The sequence below is a fragment of the Opisthocomus hoazin genome, chromosome 23 (assembly GCF_030867145.1).
Source record: "Opisthocomus hoazin isolate bOpiHoa1 chromosome 23, bOpiHoa1.hap1, whole genome shotgun sequence".
Classification (NCBI taxonomy): Eukaryota; Metazoa; Chordata; class Aves; order Opisthocomiformes; family Opisthocomidae; genus Opisthocomus; species Opisthocomus hoazin.
In genome coordinates this window covers 12,366,447-12,393,374 of record NC_134436.1, presented here as the reverse complement: position 1 = coordinate 12,393,374, position 26,928 = coordinate 12,366,447, and the positions used below count along the sequence as shown (strand labels likewise).

Below are 26,928 nucleotides of genomic sequence, written 5' to 3'. Positions count from 1 at the left end.
CATGGGTGGGGGCACCCTACTCCCTTTACAGGTGTCCATCATGTTTGGTACCTCAGAGTGATTTAGATCTAGATTAGTTAGTGACTCTGCTGGTCTGAGCTCCAGGCCTGATTCCTGTTTTATAGCTCCTGCGTTGGCACTGCAGTACCCTTTAGTACCTCAAGTGCCCCAGCTGGCCTCTGAGAGCTCTTGGCCTGCAAAAGCACTGTCAGGAGGCAAGTCCCTGCAACTCTTGGAAGTTCATGTCAAGGTTGGAGCCAGAGTTTGCTGGGGGGGCACTCACAGGAAAGCACCTTGGCTTTCCTTGCAACATTCAGGTTGGACTTGGCAAGGCAGCCTGTCCCCAGCATCTCCATAGCGCCAGGGCATGGAGCAGTGGTCAGGGAGGGTGACCCCATTTCCCCAGTGTGGTGCAGTGCTGCAAGTCTGTAGAGCATGTCTCTGGACACTTGGCGTGCAGGATGGGATTTTCCCGTGAGATAGTCTCAATGTCATTTTGACTTCTCTTTCTTTGCTCTTGAAGCTAATAACGGGCTGTTTCTGTTCCCTGTCACATGATCTGCCACATGCTGAATGAGGAGCCCCTCTGGTGAGTGATCTCCTCTGTCCTGTGCCTCTCCCTTTCTGCTCTGGAGGGAGTTCACATTCCAGGTTTCAATCAGCTGCTTCTCTAGTTCCTGGAAATACAGTTCAACACTGGGTCAGAAAGTCTCTGGTCCACCGAAATCCTGCCTGTCACAGCTTGGGTTGCCAAAATTGCAAGTCCCTCTCTGAAATCTTACAACAAACAAGTTCTTTGTTGCTTGACCCCTGCCTGCAGCAGTTAGCATGGTGTCAGCCAGCCCAGAGCTCCTGCAAGCAGCCCATGCACTGGCAGGTGGGGCAGGGAAGGCAGGAGCTGCTACTTAGAATGTTTTTTCTGTGTGTTTGGGGATTGTGCTGGGACAGCAGAAAGACCCCCTGCTCTGTACTGTTCCTCCTCTGGAGTGTGGGGTAAGGCTGCAGAGCATCAGCCCTTCACGGTGGTTTGCAGAGGTGCTGCAGGGGGATGAGGAGTAGAGGTGAGTCCTAGGACCAAATACAGCAGGAGAGGGTCAGCTCTTGCCTATAGCTCTGGGAGAGCTGTGTTGCCCTCCCCTCCCCTGCAGCCCCCAGCTCAGCACAGAGGACTGCACGTGCCATGGTGCCACTCTGGAAGGAGCAGTAAGGCTGGATGCTGCTGCTTGCTGAGGAGGTGAGAGCCCCACCAGGGCCAAACACTCAATTGCTGTGATGTCTGAAAGCTACTTGAAAAATGACTCCTTTATCCAGTTCCAAGTAAGTGGAACTGAACAAGTGGAAGCTCCAAAAAGCAACAGTTCCTTCCCATGCTGTTGCCAAATCAGTGCTTGCTGGTATGTTTCTGAGCAGGCCAGGACTGCCTGAGGGCTAAGCGGAGCAGAGCCGGTGGGTAGCTGGTCCCTGTGTTGTCCTCCTGCACCTGCTTAGGACTTATGAGAGCATCTGGGGAGCTCTGCATGGCTTTGGGGAGATGGTGCAGGTGACCTGGTTGTCCACACAGGGACAGGGAGCAGAGCCCAGGCACTTGCACTGCACAGCACTTAGGACTGCAGACCTGCAAGCCAAGCATGGATAGTGGCTCTTTTGTGGGGACAGGGAAATCACAAATCCAGACAGGGATGTGCACCCAGCTCAGAGTCACCAAGTGCTGGCATGGTCTCTGCTGTCCTCTGCGCTTGGCAATGGCCTGATGTCTGGCTGCTGTGTTGCAGTTGCCAGAGGTCTCTTCTGCAGCTGCCCAGCTGAGGTCAGTGCCATGATGCCCGGCTGTGTCCTGAATGCTAAACAGACCCTTCCCCTCTCACTTTCCCTCCCTCCTTTCTGCCAGCAGTTCCCTATCAGCAAAACCCCTACACCCCTGGAAGCAGCTCCACTGTCATCCAGTGCTACCGCTGCGGGGACACCTGCAAGGGAGAGGTGGTGCGCGTCCAGAGCAATCACTTCCACATCCGCTGCTTCACCTGCCAAGGTAGGATAGTGCCACCCAAAGAGGTGGTGGCCAGGTTGCCCCCTGGCCCCAGGTGCAATATAGAAAGCAGAATGCTGGGGACAGACCTACCTGGTCCACTGAGATGTGGTCACATGCCCAGGGGTGGCAGCTTCCCGCAGGGATGGATGTGGCACAGTGCAGGTGGGGAGGCAACATCACAAGGCTGGCACAGTGCAGGCAGTGCCCTGCGTGATGCCAGAGTGGGTGGGCTGTGAACAGGGGTGGCCGAGACCTGGGTACCGTGACTACCCTTGAGCTGCCTGAATGCCACTAGCCTGCGCTGCACTGGTCCCAAACATACCCACAACATATCTGTGATCTGGGGAGGGCCACCACATCCTTCAGCTGCCTGCCTGTCCCCAAACCGAGAGGAGGAGGAGGAGGTGTTGCCAGCCTGGCTGGGGGACAGTGAGGCAAGGGAGAGACTCAGAGCGGCTCCTGATGGGGCTGGGGCTGGGTGATGGATTGCTGCCACCCACACATGGGAGGCAACTGAGGTGCTATGGGATGCTGCTGGGGCTTGTCGGCCCCCAGGGGCTGGCAGAACTAGAGGAGAGGGGTTCCTGAAACCCTCCCTGAGCACAAGAGGAGAGCTGCAGAGCTGTAAAAGCTAACGGCCCAGAGCTGATGCTGAAGGAGGGCTCCTTAGTGCGTTTATTAGAGCAGCTGCTCTCAACCAGGCCAGTGGATGCTTCTGTAGGCTGTAAAGCATCCCATTACCAGGGCTTTTTAAAGGTCTCTGGTCTTCCAAGCTCCCAGCACCTTGTGATAAGCAGGGCATAAATCCCTCTTCCCTTGGCCATGCTTTGCTGCTCCTCCACCAGGAACAGAGGCTTTGGCTGGAGGGGACTCTTCCCCTGGGCTGACACAATGCCTGCTGCAGCCTTGTCCCCGATGGTGTGGGCAGATCAGCCCATGACCTCTGCAAGGGTGTGGGGGCCCCAGGTTGTGCTGAGGGCTGACATACACATGTGGGGCCCGTGCTTGAATATGTAGGATCCAGCAGGAGGTGCACAAGCAGACAAAGAGCTCAGACAGCCGTCGGCTTCAAAGGGTCCAGGAGCCAGCAGGGAGAGGTTGGCAGTGCTCGCTGCCCGATTTCCAAGTGAAAGAGAATAAATAATAAGAGGAAATCCTCCTGTCTCACTTTCCCTCACAGCTCTTACCCCCTGCCACCTCAGGCTGGCTGCCGCCAGCTCTCACGCCAGCCCTGTGGCTTGTCCCTAATGTGTCCCCGGGAGCCTGGCACGGCTGGTGCAGCCCCTGGGGATGTGCTCTGCATCCCACAGCAAACAGGGCCCAGACCTGCCTTGTTTTTTCTTGCTTCTGCTTCCTCATGCTGTCCTAGACCTGGTGGCCTGTCGCACCTTACTGACGAGGAAGCACTGGCAGGCTGTTTTAGAGAGCAGTGGGTGCTGGCGTCATACCCCCCGGCTGTCTGCCCACAGTTTTGGGGTGTGTCTTTGCCAGGGGATGCTCTGCAGGAGAGGAGCTGCTTCTCTGCCCCTGTGGGCCCCACAGCCAGTGGGTCCAGCTGTGCCCTGGTGAGGGTGGCTACTGTGAGGGGTGGTCCACAGCTGCAGGTGAGGCATGCAAGGACAGGACAGAGGGGTGCTTGGGGATGAAGGGTAAAGCAGAGACCAAGATGGGCTGTGTTAGTGGGTGCTCAGTTGCTCTGTAGTTCCTCCCTCCACCCCGTCATCTTACAGGACAGGTGATGGCCATCATGCAAAGGCCCCAGGACCTGGTCACTGGGACGCTGCTGAAGTGCCTTTCAGGGTCTGATGCTCTCTGTGGATGGAGAAGATGTAGGAGGGATATGACATTAAGTGCCAGGGCTTGCCACATCTACTTGGGTTACAGAATCACAGGATGTTAGGTGTTGGAAGGGACCTCTGTGGGTCATCTAGTCCAACCCCCCTGCTGAAGCAGAGTCACCTACAGCAGGCTGCACAGGACCTTGTCCAGGCGGGGTTTGAATATCTCCAGAGAAGGAGACTCCACAGCCTCCCTGGGCAATCTGTTCCAGTGCTCTGCCACCCTCAAAGTGAAGAAGGTCTTCCTCATGTTCAGATGGAACTTTCTAAGCTTCAGTTTGTGCCCGTTGCCCCTTGTCCTGTCGCAGGGCACCACTGAAAAGAGTCTGGCCCCATCCTCCTGACACCCACCCTTAAGATATTTATAAGGTCCCCTCTCTGCCTTCTCTTCTTCAGGCTAAATAAGCCCAGCTCCCTCAGCCTTTCCTCATAGGAGAGATGCTCCAGTCCCCTCATCATCCTTGTAGCCCTCCGCTGGACTCTCTCTAGTAGTTCCTCATCTTCTTGAACTGGGGAGCCCAGAACTGGACACAGTTCTCCAGATGGGGCCTCACCAGGGCAGAGTAGAGGGGGAGGAAAACCTCCCCCAACCTGCTGGCCACACTCTTCTTAATGCATCTCAGGATCCCATTGGCCTTCTTGGCAGCCAGGGCACACTGTTGGCTCATGGTCAACTTGTCGTCCACCAGGACTCCCAGGTCCCTCTCCACAGAGCTGCTCTCCAGCAGGTACGCCCCAAGCCTGTACTGGTGCATGGGGTTGTTCCTGCCCAGGTGCAGGACCCTGCACTTGCCCTTGTTGAATTTCATCAGGTTCCTCTGCGCCAATCTCCCCAGCCTGTCCAGGTCTCGCTGAATGGCAGCACAGCTTTCCGGTGTATCCACCACGCCTCCCAGTTTTGTGTCACCAGCCGTACTCTGATGGGCTGTGTACCACCCATGGTTCCCACACCAGGGAAGGAAGCAAGGTAGAGCTGGATACCTATGGAAAAACAAGCTGTGAGAGCATCAGTCCCAGTGTGTCCCAGGCCCTGTTCCCATTAGGGCATGCCTTCATGTCCAGGCCAGGGAGTGGAGATAGCTCGTTGTGGGGAAGGCCATGCCCCAGGGTGTGGACCTCTCCCCAACTTTCCCTAGGGCATGCCCAACTCTTTGCCAGTCTTGTTCTCAGCTTCCTGACACCATAGAAGTGTCAAATGGAGGGGCTGAGCTCCATCCGGGTGCCGTGGGTCCAGGAGGGGGTGCCACGGGCGCTCCCGGGCTGTTTGTGCACGGTGAGTGGGGGCTGCAGGGGCTCCCTTTCCGGCGCTGCTGTTTCCCCCGGGAGGGCCCAGCCTCGGCTGTCTGGGCAGCATCGTCCTGCACCCTGCCACAGCCCAACACTGACATCTTGTGGTGCTGGGGAAAGGCCCCGGTGCGCCTTGTGGGAAGGGAAACCCTCCGAGATGCTTGCAGAAATCTGTGTCTTCGGAGATGCCCTGGGACCGCTGCGGGAGAGGCAGCAGAGGCGTCTCGGAGATCCTGGGGCTGGACCTGCCCGCTACCCCCTTGACGGGTGTGTGTTCTCCCTCTGCAGTGTGCGGCTGCGACCTGGCCCAGTCAGGCTTCTTCTTTAAGAACCAGGAGTACATCTGCACCCATGACTACCAGCAGCTCTACGGGACCCGCTGCGACAGCTGCGGGGATTTCATCACTGGAGAGGTCATCTCTGCCCTGGGGAGGACCTACCACCCCAAGTGCTTTGTCTGCAGCACCTGCAGGTGAGCTGAAGTCGTTACCGAGGGTGCACGACCCCCTGCAGAAGCCCTGTGCAGCCCTTGGCTGTGCACCAGGGAGAGGGCTGTTCACTAGCCTGCAGCCCCGCAGTCCCCTCTCAGCACCACAGCAGGTAACTCCTCTGCATTTTCTTAGTGGAAACACTTTGGAGCAGTGAAACGGCTCTGACCCTTCCCTCTGCAGCCTGCAGACCTGCCCAAATGCCTGCCTTGGTCCTCCTGCCCCAGCACATGTGCACATTCACTGCCTCCCCTTGTAGCCCTTGCCTGGAGCCCCTCTGCTCCCTGGCACCACGGGTCCAGCTGACCCTAGGGAAGGAGCTCACAGGCAGTGGAAGGGAGCAAGTGTCTCATGCCTCCCACCTCCCCTTGGCCACAGGAAGCCATTCCCCATCGGAGACAAGGTCACGTTCAGCGGGAAGGACTGTGTCTGCCAGAACTGCTCCCATTCTCTCGTCATCACCAAACCCATCAAGATCCATGGGCCCAGCCGTAAGTTGACTGCTTTTGTGTTATGTGATGGCATAAGATCCTCCTCTGCGAGGAGAGTGAGCATGTGCCCCTGGACAGTGCTGGGGCGGGGGGTGTGGGGGGGTGTGGGTGGGTGATGAGGCGGGCTTTGGGGCCAGCGTGCAGCACTGCATGGAGACACAGGTGTTCGCAGATGTTTCAGAGGAGGAATAGGCTTGGCCTGTTTGTGTCCTGGGCAGGTGCCACCACCCTGGCAGGCACTGTCTGGGACAGCAGGGAGGCATTGGAGCCAGGTTTGCTCTGAGGCAGTGCCCAGATGTTGCTTTGTGTCCAGCTGCACCAAGGTGTATGTCCAAGTGTCAGCCCCAGGACTGCCTGCCTGGCTTTCCCAACACTGGCATTACTCACTGTCTCTACAAGCACTGAAAAGCTTCTTACACTCACCCCCTTTCACTGACTAACCCAAGCTAAAGTTTAAGATCAATGGACAGGCACTTATGGGTGGACTGGGCCTTGCTTTTGACCCCAGGTTGTTCCTCGGGATATCATCCCTTCATGCCATGCTTTGCCCCCCCATTTTTTCCTTGTTACTGCCTCTGCCCTGGGCCACCGCAGAGCATCCCGTGGGTGCTGTGCTTGGGGGCTGGCAGAGCATCCATGCAGCATGGAGCTACTGCACGCAGGGCTCTCTTCAGCCCATGTCCAGAGTGAGGGGACTGCAGCATTAAAGCATGGCTTTGCTGTCTTCCATACGCCCCATGTTTGCTGCTGTCAAGTCCCAGGGGAGCTGTCTCAGTGTAGTGTGCGGGCAGCTGGCAGAAGGCAGGGAGAGCTGGGAGCTGTGCCACTCCTTAGTGCCCAAACCCTGCCACATCAACAGGCTGAGCTGTGGCAGGGCCGGGCACGGGGCCTTGCTGCTGTGGCTCAATAAGCCTTGGAGCATCAGTGCCTGGAGCCAAGTCCTGCAGCCAGAGCCAGACCCAGGATGGTCATGTCACCCATGGTCCTTGCCACCTCGTCACCGTGGTGGCACTGATAGTGGCTGTTCAGATTGAGTTACAAGTCGATGCTGATGGGATCCAGGGAGCCCCCCCAGGCTGCCTGCCCCCAGCTCTTGCCATGACCTTGGTGCAGTTAAGGGATGTGGCAGTGTTTGAATGAGCCCCAGCCAGGCGACGGGGCTTCCCGCATCTTCCTCCACCACCACCCCAAGCTGTTCAGAGGCAGGCTGTGGCCAGCTCGCAGCACTCTGCTGTCTCCCATAGCAGGGCCGAGGCATCGGGCAGGGGAAGGGCAGCTGCACACTCTGCCTTTCCGCTGCCTTCCTCTGCATCCCCATCCTGCCTGTGCTCCTCCCCAGCCTGCAGGATGGGGTTACCTGAGGGCACCATGCTTTATTCATAGGCAGCTGCAGGCAGCAGCCAGATGAAGCCTACTGCCTGCATGTGCCCCTTGCAGCCCAGGTGGCCCTGGCAGTGCCACCCAAACATGGTGGCAGGGGAGGCATTTCTGCTGGAGCTCACACTGCTGCACTCTGCAAGGAGGATATCCCTAGAAGAAGGATGCTGAACCTGTCCCTCCAGCCCTAGCCCTGTGAGCAACTCGAAAACCAGCAGCACTTGTGTGAGAGCGGGAACGGATCCTGGCTCAGCTGAGCTGGCCAGCCTGCTTTTTGCCAGGTGTCAAAAATCTGCCCCCCAGCTTTGTCTAGCTGGCAGGGCCTTCGTGCAGAGCTGCCTGGGGTTGGGCTGAGTGGAAAAGCCTGCTTGCTCAGGCTGCCTGTGCAGTGCTGCTGCAGGGAGGGGGTTAAGCACAAATCCCATCCGGCAGAACCTGTTGCCCACGGGGAGAAGAGGACAAGGAGGAGTCCAGGTCAGGGGTCCGAGGCCCATGTGCTTCCTGCTCCCAGCCTTGATGAGAGGCAGGGGAAGCGAGGAAGGAAGGGAGTCTCGTAAATACTGCAGTGGGGCCGGACGTGGCTGCCGGAGAGCACAGCCCTTCCTCTGCTGCTCTCAGTGCCGGACACTTCCCACCCCTTCTGCCTCGGAGGGGAGACCCTGGGGACCTGCCAGGGCAGCATGGCCCCAGCAGCCCGTGCACTCGCCCTGGCTCAAGCTGGCCACTCGGCAGGGAGTTCCAGCTCTGTGCCACAGTGGGTGCTTGGCCAGGGTGGCTGGGTGCCAGCAATGTCTCAGAAGTCCCAGCTGCAGCAGGAGGCTTTCTCCTGGCTCGTTTGCTGGGAGCAAACAGAGGGGGCATATTCCCATACAGAAATGATTCCCCATAAAGAAATGATCCCCAAGGGGCTGCCCCTGGCATGGTCTCAGCAGTTGGATGTTTATAACAGCAGCATCCCCTAGAAGAGGGGGTCCTCTGGGGCAGGGCTTTCCTCTAGGTGCAAGGGGTGTGCCAGGTTAGACAGCCGGGCTGCCTTGGTGTGAGCCGGCAGATGTGGGTGTTCCTGCCACGCTGTCAAGCCCCCACCAGGGAGCTGTGGTTGTCCCATGCACTCTCCCCTCCTTCTGTCCCCCCAGACTGTGCAGGCTGCAAGGAGGAGATCAAGCAAGGCCAGTCCCTCCTGGCCCTGGAGAAGCAGTGGCACGTCAGCTGCTTCAAGTGCCAAACATGTGGGATCATCCTCACCGGCGAATACATCAGCAAGTGAGTACCACCACACCAGCGACAGGCTTGGCTGTGCTGGCCATTGATGGGGTGTCCCTCGGGGCTAGGGCTGCAGTGAGTGTGTTGCCAGGCCAGCTCACCCACCACTTACACCCTTCTCTTCCCTCTCCCAAAGGGATGGCATCCCATACTGCGAGTCTGACTATCATGCCCAGTTTGGCATCAAGTGTGAGACCTGCAACCGGTACATCAGTGGCAGGGTCCTGGAGGTGAGTCCCGGGGCCGCAGCCACCCTGTCTCATTCTGTAATAGGGACCACCTGTGTCCTGCTCCAAGGTGCATGCCTTGGGGAGGCATGGGAGTTTCATCATCCTGCACCCTTATCATGCTGCCCTTGGTCTCTCAGGGCCATGGCTCTCTTCCTGCGGTGGGTGTGTGGACACAGTCTGACCACCTTCTCTGGAGGGGGGGAGGGAGCACCACCATGCTGCATACTTTCAGAGAGGTGGCTTGGGTACTGGAGCTCCAGAAGCAGCCAGGGCATGCAGTGGCCTGCCTGTGCTGGGATGTGTCCAGAGCCCAAGGTGTGGGGACACTAGCCTTAATCAGCTGCTGCCATGCCCAGCTCTGGAGTGTCCTCACCATGCTCGCCCCAGCCCATCTTAGCGCATCCCTGTGCAGGCAGCCTCCCTGTTGCCTTGGAAACACATCCAGCGTGACTGCCCGCTGCAGAGCCTGGGCGAGGGGCTGCAGCACCCTGCCTGCACATTACATGCCTCCTCACAGCACACGCCTTCGCAGGCAGCCACCGGAGCAGGGGGTCCCCTGCCGTGGGCCAAATCCAGAGGGGGCTTTGCTCAGAGCCAGGATGCTGGCCAGCAGGAGCTGCTCTGGCAGAATCACCAAGGGATGCAGGTATCCCACAGGGATCACAGAGCAGGACATGGGCACAGGTGGCTGTGGAGCATGTTTTGGGTGATGGTGGAGCTGCACAGCCAGTGGGGGGAGAGGGGGTTACTGTTGAGGAGGGACAGAGAGGTCCATCAGGGCTGGTCCTTCCCGACAGCCAGACAGTCAGGTCCTTTCTGCGATCCCTGCTCCTGGAGGTGAGGTGTCCTGTCATGCTTTCTGTTTCTACCCCAACATTTGTGGGGGACTGGGGGGGGAAGCTGGAAAATCCAGTCCGAGGGTAAACTAAAGCTCAGGAGGCAGAGAGAAAGATGTCAGAATGAAACCTGTTGTATTTTTGTAGACCCCCTGCTGATGCTGTGGGGCTGGGCTGTGGTGGTATAGAGAGGCAGCAATGCTGAAAGTGTGCTCAGTCACTCCTGAGAGCTTTGCTTTGTGGGATGGGACGATGTGGGTGGCATTGGCACTGACACCTCTGCCATCTCAAGACAGCAGCGATAGGAAGCTATATCCCAAAATCAGAGGTACTGTGGCTCCACAGCAAGCCAGACTGCAGGTGCTGTGGACTGGAGCAGCAGAGGCTATCTCCAGCCTGCTGAGAGCTATTCCAGGACATCTCCAGCCTGTTTCACTCACAGCCTACGAAGAAGTGGTCACCTCCTCTGGTCCTGCTGGCTGGGCTGCCCTGAGAGCACCCAGCCTGGCCAGGGAACCTCTCCTGAAGCTGGAGCCAGGTTCCAGGAGCCTTCCAGCATCTTCCTCCTCTTCAGGGACCTGCCTCCACCTGGGAAGGCTTTCTGCTGACTCCAGACTTCAGCACCAGTCCCAGCGCTGGCTGCTATGAGCATGAGCTCAGTGCTGCAGCAGCTGCTGTCAGCCGGCTGCCCGTCATGAGGCCACTTGATTAGCAAATGTCTGAGCAGAGCAGGGTGAAGCCAGAGGGTGCCCTGAGGTCAAATCCCTCCTCACCTGGGCAGTCTGGTCCCTGATAACCTCCTGCCAGGACAGGAGCGTCCTAGGCCACCCCAGCAGGGCAAGCAGGCTGGGCGTTGTGTGGTGTGGGTTGTTCAGCATATGAGGGTGGGTGAGAAGAGCCAGAGGGGACCTGGGACCCCTGCCCTAAGCTTGGAGGCTGTTCTGCCAGCCTGGCCAGCACTGTTGGTCACCACTGCCTCCTCACTGCACCACTCTCAGGGTTTTCCTCACTTGTCGCAACCCCAGTGAAGTCAGGATAAGCATAGCACATTCCTGCTGCTGCGTGTCTGAGGGGAAGGACAGAGATCAGCTCTGCAGGGCATGACAGGCATGCAGGTGGTGGCAGCCCACCTGTGAGCTGGAGACAGCCCTGGGGCCATGGCAAAGAGGCAGCCTTCCCTGCTCTCCCTCGCCTCCATCTCCCTCAGGTGTTGTCCCAGCATTAGCTCTACATTCCCTCCCCCTTCATCCTCTGCCTCTTCCCTGGGCCCTCTGTTCCAGATTCTGCTCCCAGCATCAGCTCTCCCTGGCTGGAGTGGCTGGCCAGCTCTGCCAGGCCATAGGAAGAGGCTGGCTGAATCCCACAAGATGCTCTGAATGGCCATCATCTTGCATTAGCAACTTGCCTGTGGCACACACGTCTGGGCACACGAGCCCTCCTTGTGTGATGAGATTCCGGTGGGCTGAAAGTAATGTGCCTCAGTGCTGGGGTTCCCACGGGCAGAGCTGAAGTGCCACCTCCTCACACGCACTGTCATGGAGACAAGAGGAGCATTGAGTTTGGGTGCCAGGGGGCTGTTCCAGGCAAGGATGTCAGAGCACCCCTTGCCTCCCCACAGCCAGGGCCCAGGCCACGCTCCCCACCCTCCCCAGGTACGTGCCTGCTAGGGGTGTTGAATGATCTCCTGCAAAACCAGAGGCTGTAATTGTTTTCTCTGGCAGAGCATGAAATAGAAAGGGCACCTTTAAATAATTTTAGGCCTTAAGGAGACTTCTTGTGCTATCTCAGCAGCCTCTGGGCTTTCCCAGCTGCTCTGAACTGCACAGCCAGGCTTGGATGATTAATGACTCTTTAAGGGACGGCAAGTGATAACGAGCAGGTCTCTTCCCTCGAAGCCTCTACCAGCCTTTTACAAGCTGTAATTTCAACCAATATAAAAGGAGCAAGGTTTGTGCGTGGGTTGGAGAATTGCTTCTCAAGGGGGAGTGGTGGCTGTTGAGGTGTGTTTGTGTTTTTGGAGAAGGTATGTGTTGAAATGAAAGTTGAGACTGAGCTCGTATGTGGTCCTGGGGGACCAGCCAGCCTTGCTCCATGTCTATGCACCCAGATCTGCAAAGCGTCACCTTCCAGCATGGTCTGACCTGTGACAGCAGCCCATATAGTCTAGATAGCAAAGGATTTTTGGTGTTTTATTTCTTACTGTCAGCACACCAAGCCTTTGGGTTGCTAAGAGGATCCAAGAGCACCAAACCATCCCAGATTCAGAGGACTGGGGGAGGCGGCATACCAGTCATCGGGGCCCTGTGTCCCCAGCATTAGCTGTCTCTCGTCAGCTGGAAATACAAGCGAGGGGAACTGTAGGCACACTAGCTCGAAGTGTTTAGGAGCTGGGCTTTAGCTGGGTTGTTTTTCATCGCTTTTCCCTGTGTTTACAGCCATCTCCTCTGAATGACGCAGCTCAGCGTGCCTGTCCTGGGTGCGCAGTTCTGGCTGGTGGGTGCCTGCTGCGGGGGTGCTGGTATGACATTGTGGTGGGCAGCAGCCCAGGCAGGGCTTTGTGCACAGGGGCTCAGGCAGACCAGCAGAAATCAGCCATCCTTAGGGAGCCTCTGCCTTGCTGGGACTGGTGGGTCACCACCCTGAAGCAGCGGGCATGAAACTCAATGAGACCATTGGCACAATGTCAATTGTGGGGCTCCAGATGAGGCTTTTAGGGGTAAATCGGTTTAGGATCTGTATAGCCTGGAACCAGCTGGCACATTTGCTCGGGCTGGCAAAGCGTTCAATGCAAGCCCCTGCCATGGGCCAGCGTGACTGGGCCCAGGCTCAGGGCGGCTGCTTGCTGGGGCTGCTGCGAGGACTTCTCCTGTCCCACCAGAGAGCCTGGGGGACTGGGGCTGGGGCCTTCCTTGCTACTCATCTGCCTTCACGGTGGGTCTGAGTCTACAGCCCTCCCACCTGTGACTTTCCTGCCATGTTATCAAGCTTGTGGATGTGAATTGGGCATGTTTGGGCTGTGGGCTCACTCGGACCAGCCCAGGAGTACCTTGTGCTGCTGCTAGCTGGCATGAGGAGGTGCCTCTCACTGGACTGAGGTGCACTGCAATGAAAGGAAGAGGGGCACAAACTCTCCCACTCATCTGCCCTGCCTGCCCTAAAATATTCCACTCAGTTTTGGGATAAGCTGGACGGCTGCCATCTGCACCCCAAAGACATGGAGCTCCAGGTTGACTTTTATGGGCAATCAACTGGCAGATTCTCAGTTATCCTCACAGTAATTTTTCCTGTCGATCCTCCCTGTTTCAAACCACCTCTAGCCCCCTCTATCACAGCCTTTGTCAGCCAGAGCCTCGTCTTCCTTCTGCTGCCTTAAATTATCCTTCATCTTCTCCTGGATTGTTACGGGAGTAAAATGTCCTTTGGGGTCAAGCTCTAACAGTGCAGCCCAGATTCCTCCTGCCCTGAGCCAGCTCCTGCCTCCCAGCTCCCAGCCCAGAAAAAGAGCCTATAACCGAAATGCTAGCAGACACTTTGAGTGGAAACAAGCTACCAATTAAAGCTATTATCCCTGTCAAAGAGCAAAAGCAGCAGCCCAGTTCCTGCTCATCTGGGGAATAGCATGTCTCTAGCACTGAAGTGTGGGCATGGCTTCACAGGAAAAAAGTTTCTTTACGGGGAGGGAGAGGGGCCGGCAATGGTAGCCAGGGAGGGTTTGACAGCAAGAGGAAGCCTGTGCTTTGGCAGGTTTATCTTTGGGGCCCTACTTCTCCCTTTAGTGTTTCCCTGCTGTGACATCCTGGGCCAAATTTGCTATTTCTCCTCATAACTACAGAGGGAAGGAGCTGGTGCAAAGCATGGCTGCTAGGCTGATCATTGATGTGGGGAGTCTCTGTTATTTCCAGAGTCCAAGGACAATTTATTATCGGTGAGGTTTGTAGGGATACTTTGTTTAGTATCTCCTAATTCTGCTTTCTTGTGTGTTGGGCAGTTCAAGGAGAGCAGAAGGGTCACAGTCCAGCTTGTAGTCCTGCAGAAGCATTAGTGATGAAGTGGTCTCTGGTTTTCTCTGTACATTGCAGTGGTTTCCAAGGCCACTCTAAGCAGTTTTGCCACACTCGCCTTACCATTGCCTGCAGCAGAAAGGACTGCTGGGGATGCAAGCAGGTTGCCATGTCCTGCTTTGGTCAGGGGCCCCTCTTCTCTGCTTGCTTTTGCAGGCAGGAGGGAAACACTACCACCCCACCTGTGCCAGATGTGTCCGTTGCCATCAGATGTTCACAGAAGGCGAGGAGATGTATCTCACAGGTAGGTGTCTTGCTGTGGCGGTGAGGGACTCCCTGCCCTACACTGGGGTGCAGACCTGAGTGGGGCAGACCAGCATAGCTGTGGGGGGGTGTGCTGGCTCTGGGGGCACTTGAGGTTCGGGTCCTTATGGCAGTCAAAGCTCCCCACTCTCCCCAGCCCCAGGGGAAGTGGTCCAGGACTCCATCCCCACCGCCCCCAACTGCCCCCATCCAGGTTATGCTGTGAGCAGCACCGGAGGGTAAGGCTTTTGCTTGGAACAGCCAGATGGTTTGGGTTCGGTTTTGGCAAGGAACTCATCCCTTCCCGGAGCTGCCTTAGGGCCTATTTCCAGTGCAGAAAGGGAGTTTGTTTTCTCCCAGTAACCTGTTCTTGTCTGTCACCCTGAGTCGCTAATGATCCCCTGGGAGGCAAAGGGGCAATTGTGCACTGAGAGAACCCGAGTGGTGGTCCCAGCAAGGCCCTGTCATGGGCAGCAGGATGGGTGTGCTCAGCATCCATACCAGGGCACACATGGGCAAAGCTTGGCAGCTTTGCTTGTTCCAGCCCAGAGGGCATGCGAGGTGCTATGGGTGCCCCAGGCTCAGTGTTATCCTGAGTTTAACCAGCAGGAGCTGCCTGGCTGAGCGCTGACTGGGCTGGGCCAAAACACGTCCAAGTTGCTGTCACGGTTTAGTAGTGTTGGCCACTATGTCTCAGTGCTCAGGAGCTGTTTTGTTTCTTAGTGTGGACACTCAGTCCCCACTGCCCTGCCTTCTCAGTGGGCACGTGCCCGTAGCCACACTGTAGTGGAGAAGGTACCCAGAAAAGTCGGTGGGACCCAGCAGGTGACACCCACCTCTGCATCCTCAGGGGTCACTGCCTCCCTCCTGCTCTTCTCCCCATGGAGAGACTCCAGTTCCTACCTCCTGCCCCTGCAGGACCCCCCAGTAGCTGCCCCCCCAGCATGCTGGGGCTGCAATCCTATAACACTGATTGCTCAATGCAGCTGCTGCTTGGCAGAGCACCAGCACATCCTCTCTGGGGACCATGGGCTGCAGGTCAGTGCAGGGACAGAACAGAACTCCCCAATGGCAGACGGAACTGGACAATCCCTAGCAGCAGGGGTGAGCTGTGCATGGAGCTCAAACACTTTCCTTTTGCTGCGTTGCAGGCTCTGAAGTGTGGCACCCCATCTGCAAGCAAGCAGCCAGAGCAGAGAAGAAGCTAAAGGTAGGCAGCAGGGTGAGGGACATCTCTGAGAGGTGACACGTCCCAGGTGATGTTGCCCCTGAGTGTCTGCTGGAGGTGAACTGCTGTGGTAATGTCCAAGCCCAGGGTGGCTTTCTGAGGCTGACACGAGCTCTGTCCCCACTGCCCAGAGGATGGCGGGTGGCCGTGGAGGAGGCTGTTAGTGGGGACTTACCTCCTGGTTGGCACCACGGCCAGGGAGTGGGCACAGCAGTCCGCTCGCCAACCCTCTTGTGCCCCTCGAGCTGTTGCTCCCTCTTTGCACCCGAGTGGCCACTGGCACAGCTGCCTGCTGGGTCTTGCCGGGCCACTCACCTGACTCCGGATCTGGCCCCAAGAGAGGCCAGGATGCAAAGCTGGACAGCAGGGCAGCCTGCAACAGCCATGGGTGCTGGCAGCAAGCAGATGAAAGGGCAGAGGAACTGGACCTTGAGTCAAATTCAGTCCCGAAGCCAGTGATTTGCTTACTGCACCCAGCACTGTGCCTGCTCAGGGGTCCCTCCCCACAGCGTTCTCACCTGTCCTCTGCTTTTCTGCCTCCACAGCACAGAAGGACGTCAGAAACCTCCATCTCACCCCCTGGTTCCAGCATCGGCTCCCCAAACCGTGTCATCTGTGTAAGTACAGCTGTGCCCCTTGACTGCGTGAGGCAGGACAGACGCTCTGGCTGGAGGGAAGGGAGTAACAGCTCCCAGTACCACTCTGCAGCATGAAGTGTCCCCTGAGAATGAGCCCAGTGTTTGGGGACAGCACAGACAAGCTGTGCCAGCACTGCCGTTGGCACACACTGGGAGCACTCAGAGGGGCACAGTCCCACCCTCCCAGCTCCTCTGCCCCTTCCCACTGCTGCCTCTTTGGCACCTCCTCTTACCTCTTCTGCTGCTGGGGTGACAGCGGGCTCTGTCTACTCTGTGCCAGCTCTGCACTGCGTTCACCAGTTTCCCCTCCCCTCTCTCCTCCTCTTCCTTTCCATCTCTCTGTCTGTCTTTCCCTCTCCCTAGGCTAAAGTGGATAATGAGATCCTAAATTACAAAGACTTGGCAGCTCTTCCCAAGATCAAAGCCATCTATGAAGTACAGCGTCCTGACCTCATTTCCTACGAGCCCTATCACAGATACACATCGGATGAGACACTGGAGAGATATAGCTATGGGGAGGTACTGAGTCTTGATATGCCCAATGCCAGGCTGCACAGGGAGCTGGGCCCCAGTTCGGGGTGATGGGGAAAACTGTATGTGGGTTTGCTCACACCAGTGGGAATACTGCAGGGAGGCAGAAGCTCTGGTAAGACCTCTTCCAGAGGCTCCCTGTCACTGGGAGGAGGGCCTGGGCTGGAAGGGAAATCTTGGTGCTGCTGCTTTAGAGTAAGAAAGAAACCAGTGACCTTATCAGCTGACGGCAGCACCCTGCGCACACTGACCCGATGTGCAGGGACAGATAGCACTGCATGGGAGGAGACATCACCCTCGGCAGTGATGTGGCAGGGAGCTCACCCATCGCAGGGTGCAGCAGGAGAGGAGGAGGGCACACAGCACGCGTGCATCCCTCCAAGGTGGAGGGACAACCAGCCAGCCAGCCGGCTCAGCCCAAAGCATGGCCCCTGGCAGGCAATCCTCCTGGACACCCAGCCCCAGCATGGCGTCTCTGGAGCACAGCAGGGCTGCCCCTGTTGGGTGCTAGTGCCATAGCCAGGGGAAGAGGGCTTGTTCAGTGCATTTTTGCAAGCATATTATGAGATGATGCTAAAGCAGCACATGGCATGGGATTGCCCTGCCCCTCTCCCCTGTGCAGGCTAGGGCTGCTGGACATTTGAGTAAGTCTGTGGAAGCAGAGAGCCTGAGCAGCTCGCACAGAGATGGGAGACCTGAGGTGGTCCTGGAAGAGGATTTTGTAATGGCCGGCAGCAGCATCCCCTACATCTCCAGTCTCATGGCTTCTCACAAGCCTGCTTTCCTCCAGCCCACCTGGTGATGGTGCAGGCAGCATGGCTGTGGCCCACTGTGGAGCACCGCGGGTCTGGAAGCCACCTTTTCCCCTTGAAGCTGCTCCACTGAGATCTCCAAGAAGGGGCACAGGCTGCTTGTTCAGGAGGTGCCATCCTCACGCCAGCTCCCCTCCCAGCCAAGGGCTCCCTGCCGAGCATCCTGAGATAGTTTGTCTCCGACTGTGCCACCAGCTGTCCTCACTGCCTTGCAGAGATGATGAGGCCGTAACATGGGGAAAACGAGCTGCTGGGGGACCTCAATCTGTCACTGCTCCCGTTAACTATGTGCTGTCTCTCTCCCCCCCTTTTCCTCCTGCTGCCTCCAGTCCCTGGGGACCCTCTCCCCGTACTCGCAGGTAATGCCCCGGCGGGTACCAAGGAGTGTGTCACCTGCTGCTGCTGCAGGGCTTCCCTCTGCTCAGGGACTGCTGGGATCTGCTGAATGTCCCCCTGCCTGGGTGCTGCCCCAAAGTGGGGGGAGATGGGGCAACCAGTCAGGGAGGGTCCTGTCCTTTGGGCCCCAGGGAGCATGGCATGCAGACCTCCCTGGCAGAGTGGGCCTGGGATGTGGCTTCTTCCCCATGGAGGGGGACACTGGAAACTGGGAACAAGCTCAGGGGAAAGGGACAATCTCCAGGGAAGGGGGGTGAAAGCCTCTGGCCAGACACCGTTGCCTGGTCCCAAACCCTGAGCTTCGCTGCCTGCGCTTTGGTGGCGGGGAGGCAGAGCAGCCTGGGGAGCCCCTCCAGCCACAGAGGACACACGTGCTGCCTGGCAAGTCACACTGTGGAGTGTGTGCCCTTCTGGGCTGCCACAAGCACAGGGATCCCCGGCCATGGGACATCTCCGTGCAGGGCTGGCAAGACTGACCTGCCTCATCTGTCATCCCACCAGCTCTAACCCTACTTCTCTCCGCTCTTTTACTGGTCCCCAGGACATTTACGAGAGCTTTGACACACGGCAGAGGCGAGCCTCCAGCCCTGGCTACATCGACTCCCCCACCTACAGCCGCCAGGGCATGTCCCCCACCATCCCGAGGTCCCCCCACCATTTCTACCGCTCAGGTGAGGATTTCAGCTGCAACCCCAGGCTGGGCTAAGCTCAGACCCCCAGGTGAAGTGCAGGTCATCAAACTGTCCCCTGCTTCTCCCAGGGGACCTCAGTGGTCCCTCCTCTGTCAAGCAGGCAGGAGGCCTTGGGGGGGGGGGCCCGTGGGGGACTGAGAGCAACAGGAGCTGTGGGGTAGTGACCAACTCTGCTGTGTGCTTCCTCCAGTTCCCCTGACTCTCATCTTGCAAGCAATGAGGAAAGGCTGAGGGGGCTTTGTCCTGGCTCAGACCTGAGCTGGGGCTTATAGAGGATGGAGTGGGGAGAGAGGTGACCACCAGGTCCAGTGAAGACCCCTCAGCTGGATTAGTAGCTCTGGGAGGGCACGAGAGTGCTAGTGCCCAGCCAGTGCTGTAAGGGGGGGTTCCTTACACACATATGTGTGTGCATGGCACGGAGCATGTCAGGAGGGAAGCAGAGTGTGTCTGTGCCATATCTTCTGTCCTTCGGAGCCGGGGAGGAACAACTGGGAAAATCTGAGGTCAGTAATTCCGGAGGTCCCACATTCCCCGAGCTACCCCTGCACTGCACCGCTGAGGGCCTGTCACTGTTTGCCTCTGCAGCACACTCGGCTTTCCTCCCACCAGCGGCAGGGCAACCTGCTGCCCTGTAACAGCACCCGCATGCAGGGTTTGCTCTGCATCCCACCTTCCTCTGGAGATGCGGGAAATCTCCCACTGCTCTATCATGCCCCATCCTGGACCATGGCCTGGCACACGTCCCCGTCACCCCCAGCCCGTGGGTCGCCTCCTGCTCTTCTAACACTGCTGCATTTAACACCCAGTTTCTTCTGCCTCTTGTTCTCTCTCGGTCATTTTTGGCTGCTTCTGCTCGGCACCGCATAGGCACCGAGAGCGGGCGCAGCTCCCCCTACTATAGCCAGTTAGATGTGAGGTCCTCCACTCCAACCTCATACCAAGCGCCCAAGCATTTCCACATCCCAGGTAGGCTCTGGAGCACCCCGGGGAAGCTCCCTGTCTGTGGCATGCCCGCATGTGTCGTCCCCCCTGTGTCGCATGCGTAGCTCCACCGCCTGTCTAGAGCCAGCTGGCAGCAGGATCTACCCCTGGTAGAGGCCATCCATAAACAAGACTTGCAGCTTGAACCCTCTCCCTCCCCATCACCACCAAGACATCCCAGAGCTGCCCAGAGTCTGCTTGATCCTTGCAACATCCCTCCTCTTCCTCTTACCTGACGTTCCTCCACCTCCCACACAAAGATGAGTCCCCTGAGGAGAGCCTGCCCCCTCCCCTGCCTTCCCCCCAGGATGATGAGCTGAAGTGTGTCTGCCGGAGGCCTTTCCGCACCCATCCACTACAGATGACTATTTTATACTCCCCATAGGGCCCGCCGCTCCCTCCCCCCAGAGTCTTCTGGGCTTTGCAGATGCCTGCTCCCCTTCTGCAGGGATTGCAGGGGGCCACCAGGTAAGGGCCACCACCCACTCCCGGCCACACAGAGCCCATGGGGATGGGGACAAAGCGGGCAGAAGGGGAGAATGGGGAGGGAAGCAGGCAGAGCTGCCCATCCATCCTTTAGCACGCGCAGGAGGGCCGGAGCCCCAGATCACACTGCTCAGCTGTAGGCGTTTCCCACTGCCCTTGTCCTCGTCCAAAGTGTGGAACCCTTCACAATGCATAGCTGATGCCCTGGGACAGCACCATAAGGACACCCAGAGGCTCCCCACCGTGGTTCGAAGCTCCCATCCCATCCCTGCCAGGGTTCAGCCCCACTGCCTGCCCTGCCTTCCCGCTGACGGTCAGTGGTTTATGGATGGCCCCCTCCCTGCTCCACCAGCTCTGCTGCCTGGCCCCTGCGTTGGGGCCATAGCTCTCAGTGCCAGGCTCCACCTCGCTTTCCCTCCCAGCTCGCTCTTTTCTCTTTCTGCCGTGGAAAGAGGCTTTGGCTGATGTTGTTCCATCCCCAGGTAGATTGCAGGTGGTTCTTCCAGGTGCTGGCACCCACAAGAAATTGCACCAGCACAAGCCGTGGTGCGTTGCTGCGGGCTGGCAGGGGTGGCCTGTGGTTCCTTGCTGGGCCACTCCCTCCTGCGGCCAGCAGTGCCCACCACCTCGCAGTGCATGCTGACGCCGGGTGCTCACTGCATGTCCTCTGTGCGCACCGCCGCCCAAGGGCAGCCCCGGGACCGTGCTCCTGCTGCCCGTCCTGGAGCCTGCCTGGCCCTGGCCTGGCACTGTACTCTCGTGGGACGCATGGACCCAGAGGTGGCTGTGTGATGGAAACGTGGCGTGGGGATAGCATCTCCTGCAGGACCTCTGTCCTGTCTGCTCTCAGCACGCCCATACTGAACTTCCCTTCCTCCCTTCTTTCCTTCTTTCTTCCTTCTGCCACCAGCTGCTGGCGAGAGTAACATCTACCGGAAACCCCCCATCTATAAGCGACACGGTACAGTCTGCCATCTGCACATGGGGCTCTGCTTCATGGGGGAAGGGGATGGGGTGCTGATGTGGGGCTTGGTCTGGTTGAGTTGCATTTTGGGGCAGGGCAGGAGATGGGAGCAGGCATCAGGATGAGATGGCTTTGATGTGCTAATGCTCCTGCTTCCCCTCCGGGCAGCAGAGAACAGGTTTCAGTGCAAGAAAAAGGCAGTTTGAACTGCATCCCTGTTGCGAGAAATGGAGGCAAAGGCTGTCAGCGGCACCAGGGACAGCCATGGGAGGGGGAGCAAGGCCCCGGAGGGGTGGTAGAGGGAGTAAGGGTGGCCATTGCTAGCTGATGCCAGGAAGCAGAGCAGCCTCAGGAAAGGGGTGAAGAATACAATTTGCAGTTTCATGTGGAGCCCTGGAGGAAAATCACAGCCTGTCCTGAATGGATGCTCCAGGGTGAAACGGGCCCAGGAGTTCTTGAAGGCTGGGGAGGAGTCACAGAGGTGGTTGATGTCTCTCAGTGGGGCTGGCTTGTGCTCTCCATGCTTGCTTCTGCACGTAAGGGGACAGCTTCCCCTGAGCAATAACTGTGTGTTCTCTGTCCTTGGGTTCTCTGTTCCCACCTGCCCAACTCCCACCGCTCTGCTGCTGGCTGCACCCGCTGCTGTAAGTAGCTGCCGTTGGCAGGGTCCCCTGTGTGGTCTTGGGGTGGTGGGATGGCTCTGCCCCACAGCCCGTCCTTGGTGCTCCTTCTCCTGTGAGTCTCCTGGCCTGTGGGGGAAAGGGGCAGGGCTCACCCCTGGGTTTCTCACACGTGTTGCCGAGGCTCAGCCCCCAGCCTGAGCAGAGCTCTGTGTGTGGCCCTGCCATGGTGGGCTGAGCCACTGCTAGATCTGAAGCTGCTGGGGTCACCCCTCTGCTCCCCCCTGCTGCACAGCCCACCACTACTCTGGCAGTAACAGACTGAGAGCCCTTTCCCTGCTGGGACTGAGCCTTCCTCCATCCCCTCCTGCCTGTGCGGTTATGGCCCTCTGGGTGACAGGACACCCTGGGGCACAGGGAGGTCGGTGGTGCTGGGGCTGAAGATGAACTCTTTGCAGGAGCCAGAGCTTGTGGTGCTGTGGGCTGTGAGCCATTCAGGCCATCTCCACTCTTTGCCTCTGCACCCTTGTCTCCAAGAGGTGTCAGCAGTTTGAATATGGATTATTCCCCGCTCTGTTCTGTGCTGTTCTGGACATAAATCACTGGTGGCCACTGGGGAGAGGGGAGCAAAGAGGATTTGCCTTCATCCTGGGGTGGATCTTTGCAAGTCCTGCTGGAGGGACTCAGGGTCCTCATTACATCTCTCGCTGTTCCTTTTGCAGACAACTTCTCCGCAGCCACGAAAAGCAAAACCAGCGAAGACATTGCACAGTCATCCAAGTACAGCCCTGCCTACTCCCCGGACCCATACTACCACTCCGAGTCAGAGTACTGGTCGTTCCAAGGATCCCCCAAAGGTAACAGCCCCCCACTGGGCTAGGGGGAAGAGAAATCCATTCCTGGCCCCAAACCCAGCCGTTGCTCAGGAGGGAACCCCGTCCCTGAGCAGGGTCTGGACCTGAAGGTGGGGTTGGGCCAAGATACCTGCCAAAGTGACCCCAAAATCCTAGCAGCCCTTGGGACCTGGCTTTCCTCATGCAGTTGGGGACTGTCTCCTCCCCACACCTTCATCCCCATCTGACCCCCCCCACATGTCTTCTTGCAGCCCGCCGGGCCCGGAGGTTCTCGTCAGGAGGTGAGGAGGATGAGTACGACCGGGGCATGCACAAGGTGAGTGATCTCCCTGCCTGCAGCCTGGCAGGGGAGAGCTGGCAGCAAACTGCCCCCATGGTGGCTGGGTTTGGGGAGGAGGCCCATCCCAGCTCTGCCACCCAAGAAGGGGCCACCACAATCGCTCTTGCCCACCATCTCTGCCCCCTTGGCCACCCCCAGCATGGGGCCTTAAGGAGGGGGGACGCACACCCCCTTGCTGAGGCATCGCACCCCAGCTCCTCATCCCCAGGGACAAGGGAGCACATGGGAGAAGCTGAGGCTGTGCCGGGAGGTGCTGTGCCCTGCCACACAATGTGCCAGTGGTCACGGAGGGCTGAGCAAGGTAAGGAGGGGTGCAACCTGGCTTTCCCCCCCTGCCCAGATCCAGAGCGGCATCGGCAGGCTGATCCTGAGGGAGGAGATGAAGGCTCGGTCCAACTCCTACGCAGACCCCTGGACACCGCCTCGCAGCTCAGCCAGCAGCAGAGAAGCGCTGCACACGGCTGGCTACGAGGGCTCCCTCAATGGCTGTAAGGACAGTCCTGTCAATCTGTCTGTTCCATCTGGCAGGGCCCCAGCCCCTGTGGGAAGTTTGTTGGGGTGAAGAGGGAAGAACAGGGGACTGTGAAGGGGTTGTGGGAGAGGTGCTGGGCACCAGAGTTGGACTTGGGAGGCTCTTTTCCTCTCTGGAGGGCTCCATCCATTCCCTGTGCCCCAGGTGGGATGGGGCATTGCCTGGCAGGTGTTGCAGTCTGTCCGGGCAGCCTGGTGAAGTGCCTCACTGTGTTGTCAAAGTGTCCCTTGGGAATCTCACAGCCCAGCCACACTGGGTTTCCTCTGACCTGCTTTGGGCTCACTGCATGTGCATTCTGACCTGTTTTGGGCTCGCTGCATGTGCATTCCCATCCTCAATAATGGCACATCTGGGACCTCCTGGCACCCCAGACCTGCTGGCTGGCCCCAGGCTTGCCTTCCTTGCTTGTGCTGCTCTCACTGCACAGCACCCAGGGCACCCAGCCTCTCTCCCCTTTGGGCTTCAAGGGGTCCCAGGGGCATTGGGGATCCTGGCAGCACAGTACCCCTGCTTGCTCCGTGCTCTCCTTCCTGATGGCGCATCTGCCCTCACAGAGCTGGGACTGTGCAGGGATGCTCAGGGATCCCCTCAGCTGCACTGGGCTCCCAGGAGCCCCAAGGAGGACCCATAGGGCTGGCAGCCAGGCAGCTCTGCGTGGCGTGGGGCGCTCGGTCCTCCCTCAAGTGTGGCTCTGCTCTCCTTGCAGCTCCCCGGACGCACTACCTGGCTGACAGCGGTGAGTGTGTGAGCCTGCAGCCCTCTGTGGCCAGTTCCCCGTGGCTGCGGGGACCAGACCCTGAGCCTCAGGAGATGCTGGGACTTGGGGGGAAGAAGCAGAGAGAAGAAGGAGCCCTTGAAAGGCTAGGCCATGGTAGAGCTGAACCAGGGCAGAGCTGGTGGCTGCGCCAGGAGAGGATGAGTCAGAGAAACTGAGAGAGGAGATGGTGTTGCGCTGAGTGGTGAGGCAGGAGGGCTGCCATGGGAAAGGGATTTCATGGAGAGGAATATCAGCGTGGGAGGAAGCCAGGCTGGAAATGAGTTGGAGCTGGAAGGAGACAGAGCTGGGTGAATGTGGAGCTGGGTAGCAACATGGGAACACAGGGGTAGGGCTGGCCTAGTGGGTGCTCTCCTGGGGTGTGGGACTCACCCCTGCATTTTCCCTTAAGCACCTTGGTGTCTTCTTTGCAGACCCACTCATTTCTAAGTCGGCCTCCCTCCCTGCCTACAGGAGGAATGGACTGCACAGGGTAAGTGCCTGCTGCCTGCATCCTACTACTGCCAGGCATCTCTGCACTCTTCGTCATTATCCCCAGGCTCCTCACAGTCCCTCATGCTCCCCTTTCAGGACTAGGGTGTCCTGCTAACCCCTTCTCTGCACCCATGTTGTAGCTGCTGGTCTGTGCCAATCCAAAATGACCCTTACTGGGGACCAATGTGCCCTGTCCAGGCACTGCAGGAGAGAGGTGCCTGCCCTAAATGTCCTGCAGGGCCACTTCAGAGGGATGCTGGTGTTGCTTCCCAGCATGAGAGCTTTGCGTTATACCCTGGGGCAGCAATTACTGGGGTTCGGGAGGACTGGTCCTGCCTCCATGTGACCTACGCTTGTCACTTCACCTCGTTGTGCCTCAGTTTCCCCACTGCCAGGTGTGGGGAGTAGGTCCTGCTTTGGGGTTGGTGGGTGCCTTCCCCCCTGGGGACATGCGAGGTCCTGTGCCAAATGTCTGGAGGCGACCCCCTCTTACTCCTCCCTCCCTCTCTGTATCCCTCCCACAGCCTCCCAGTGCCGAGCTTTTCCACTACGACAGCACGAATGCCGTCAACTGGGGGATGCGAGGTAAGGCACTGCAGGGCTGGGGAGCAGCACGGGCAGGGGACCTTGTAGGCATAGAGCCAGATGCCATGGGGCTACCTACGCCACTGCAGGCAGCTCCAGAAAATGGGGGTCCAGGCTGGAGGGAGAAGGAGGGAGACAGGTGGGGGTCCCCGCAGCTCTAGGGAGAGGATCCTGGCAGTAGAGGGGTCAACGTGGCTTATGTCTCTCTTGTCTTTTCTCTCTCCCCACAGAGTACAAGGTAAGATGCTCCAGCTCCAAGGAGCAGTTGCCAGCTGGAGGTGCGAGGACCATGCAGACAGAGTCCCAGAGATGTGTCCATGTGTCCCCAGGCCCTTGAGGAGGAAGTTTTGCCCTCTGCCTGCAATGCCCTGCGTTCATCCCCCTTCATCCCCCACCTGACAGCCCTATCCTGGGACTGTGGGGCTCAGACCAGAGTCCTTCCCCTCCTGCCAAGGTCCCAAGCACGTTGGCCGAGCAGAGGTGTCTCCCCATTGAGGAAGGGAGAAGTGGTCATGCGGGTGGTTCCCTACTCACACTCGTCCCTGGGTCACTCCTGGCTTTGCAGAACAAGCAGGAGACCTTGAGGTTGCTATTTCAGAACAGCCAAGGTGGTTCAAAGTGTATTAGGGTCACCCTGAGAGCAAGTCCCTACTCCACCTCGTCCCATCCATGCCCTGGTGGCAACCGTGCCACCCAAACACTGCTAAATGGAAGGCTTTGTCCTGGTGGCCCTCATGGCCCCGTTCCCAAGTGCACCCCAGCTGTCCTCTCCTGGCCCCAGAGCTACACCACGGTCTTCCTGTCCTTGTGCAGATATACCCCTACGAGCTGCTCCTGGTGAAGACAAGGGGCAGGAACCAGTTACCCAAAGACGTGGACAGGACTCGGTTAGAGGTGAGGGGAGCCTTTTCCACTGGGAACAATCTCCTCGGGGCTCAGAGGGACCCAGTCCCACGGGGTGTCTCTTTAGCCCCAGCAAGCAGCGTGGGGCTGCAAGAGGCTCGTGGATGTGTGAGGAGCATCTCCACAGCTCGCCAGGAGCACACATGTGCCAGCAGCACATGGTCCTGCTCCTGCTCTGCTGGCCGGGGCAGAGTTGTTCCCCGTGCCCATGGCACAAGTGCATTTGGCAGGAGCAGGATGTAGCCGGGTTCTTCCTCTCTCCTGGGTGAACGCTGCTGGGGTTTGCAGCACCCCATCACACCCAGCTGGGCAGGGGATGCCATCAGACCACCTTGCATGTCCTCTCCGCCGTGGTGACCTTGGTCCCCAGCATTCCCTCTCTCCCCAGCGCCACCTCTCCCAGGAGGAGTTCTACCAGATCTTCGGCATGACCATCGCCGAGTTCGACCGCCTGGCCCTCTGGAAGAGGAATGAGCTGAAGAAGCAGGCCCGGCTGTTTTAAATGCAGTGCACTATAAATATATACATACCTATAAATATATACATAGAAAGATCTCTATATTGCAGCTCTGTATGATTCTCGGTGCTGTACGTACACTGAGAGTGAATTGGAGTCTCGCAGATTGTTTTATGCTCTTTGTTTCCTTTTCCAGCTCTGTTTCTGTATTGATCCCAGGGTTTTCACAGAGGCTAAAGCCACTTGGGCCCTGAAGCTCTTGGTGTCTGTCACTGCTGCCCTGTGGGGGCAATGGGGGAGGATTTTCTGGCTGTGGCTGTGGTACCCAGGGCTGTGTCCTGGGGCTGGGGGGCAGGGGTTGGGATGGGGTGGTGCCCTGTGCTGCTCTGCTCAGCTGGTCTCTGTGTTTACTTATGGGTTGGAAAACACCCTGGGTACATTTGCAGGGAAAGGGGATCCCACCACGGGCTCCTTAATGTCTTCCCTGCCTTTAATACGGCCATGCACTGGGTGCGCC

General features: G+C 58.4%; 1 protein-coding gene across 5 annotated transcripts in view; it reads left to right on the top strand.

Annotated features, from left to right (window-relative positions):
• The window catches only part of ABLIM3 (actin binding LIM protein family member 3), a 56,589-nt gene extending 29,977 nt beyond the window's left edge, over window positions 1-26,612 (top strand). Inside the window, exons 2-23 of one of the 5 annotated variants that reach the window (XM_075442131.1) lie at window positions 1,889-2,029; window positions 5,443-5,626; window positions 6,021-6,133; window positions 8,647-8,773; window positions 8,910-9,003; window positions 14,057-14,144; window positions 15,295-15,353; window positions 15,917-15,988; window positions 16,373-16,528; window positions 17,682-17,711; window positions 18,290-18,419; window positions 19,308-19,406; window positions 20,818-20,868; window positions 22,229-22,348; window positions 22,597-22,661; window positions 23,026-23,173; window positions 23,924-23,953; window positions 24,406-24,464; window positions 24,991-25,051; window positions 25,282-25,289; window positions 25,865-25,945; window positions 26,343-26,612. In XM_075442131.1, the coding sequence (XP_075298246.1) occupies window positions 1,889-2,029; window positions 5,443-5,626; window positions 6,021-6,133; window positions 8,647-8,773; window positions 8,910-9,003; window positions 14,057-14,144; window positions 15,295-15,353; window positions 15,917-15,988; window positions 16,373-16,528; window positions 17,682-17,711; window positions 18,290-18,419; window positions 19,308-19,406; window positions 20,818-20,868; window positions 22,229-22,348; window positions 22,597-22,661; window positions 23,026-23,173; window positions 23,924-23,953; window positions 24,406-24,464; window positions 24,991-25,051; window positions 25,282-25,289; window positions 25,865-25,945; window positions 26,343-26,456 (2,030 nt within the window). In that variant the 3' untranslated portion in view covers window positions 26,457-26,612. Of the gene's footprint in view, window positions 1-1,888; window positions 2,030-5,442; window positions 5,627-6,020; window positions 6,134-8,646; window positions 8,774-8,909; window positions 9,004-14,056; window positions 14,145-15,294; window positions 15,354-15,916; window positions 15,989-16,372; window positions 16,529-17,681; window positions 17,712-18,289; window positions 18,420-19,307; window positions 19,407-20,817; window positions 20,869-22,228; window positions 22,349-22,596; window positions 22,662-23,025; window positions 23,174-23,923; window positions 23,954-24,405; window positions 24,465-24,990; window positions 25,052-25,281; window positions 25,614-25,864; window positions 25,946-26,342 lie in introns of those variants that run through there. The other 4 variants (XM_075442127.1, XM_075442128.1, XM_075442129.1 and 1 more) reach the window with 4 other exon arrangements.
• Window positions 26,613-26,928: the final 316 nt, after the last annotated feature.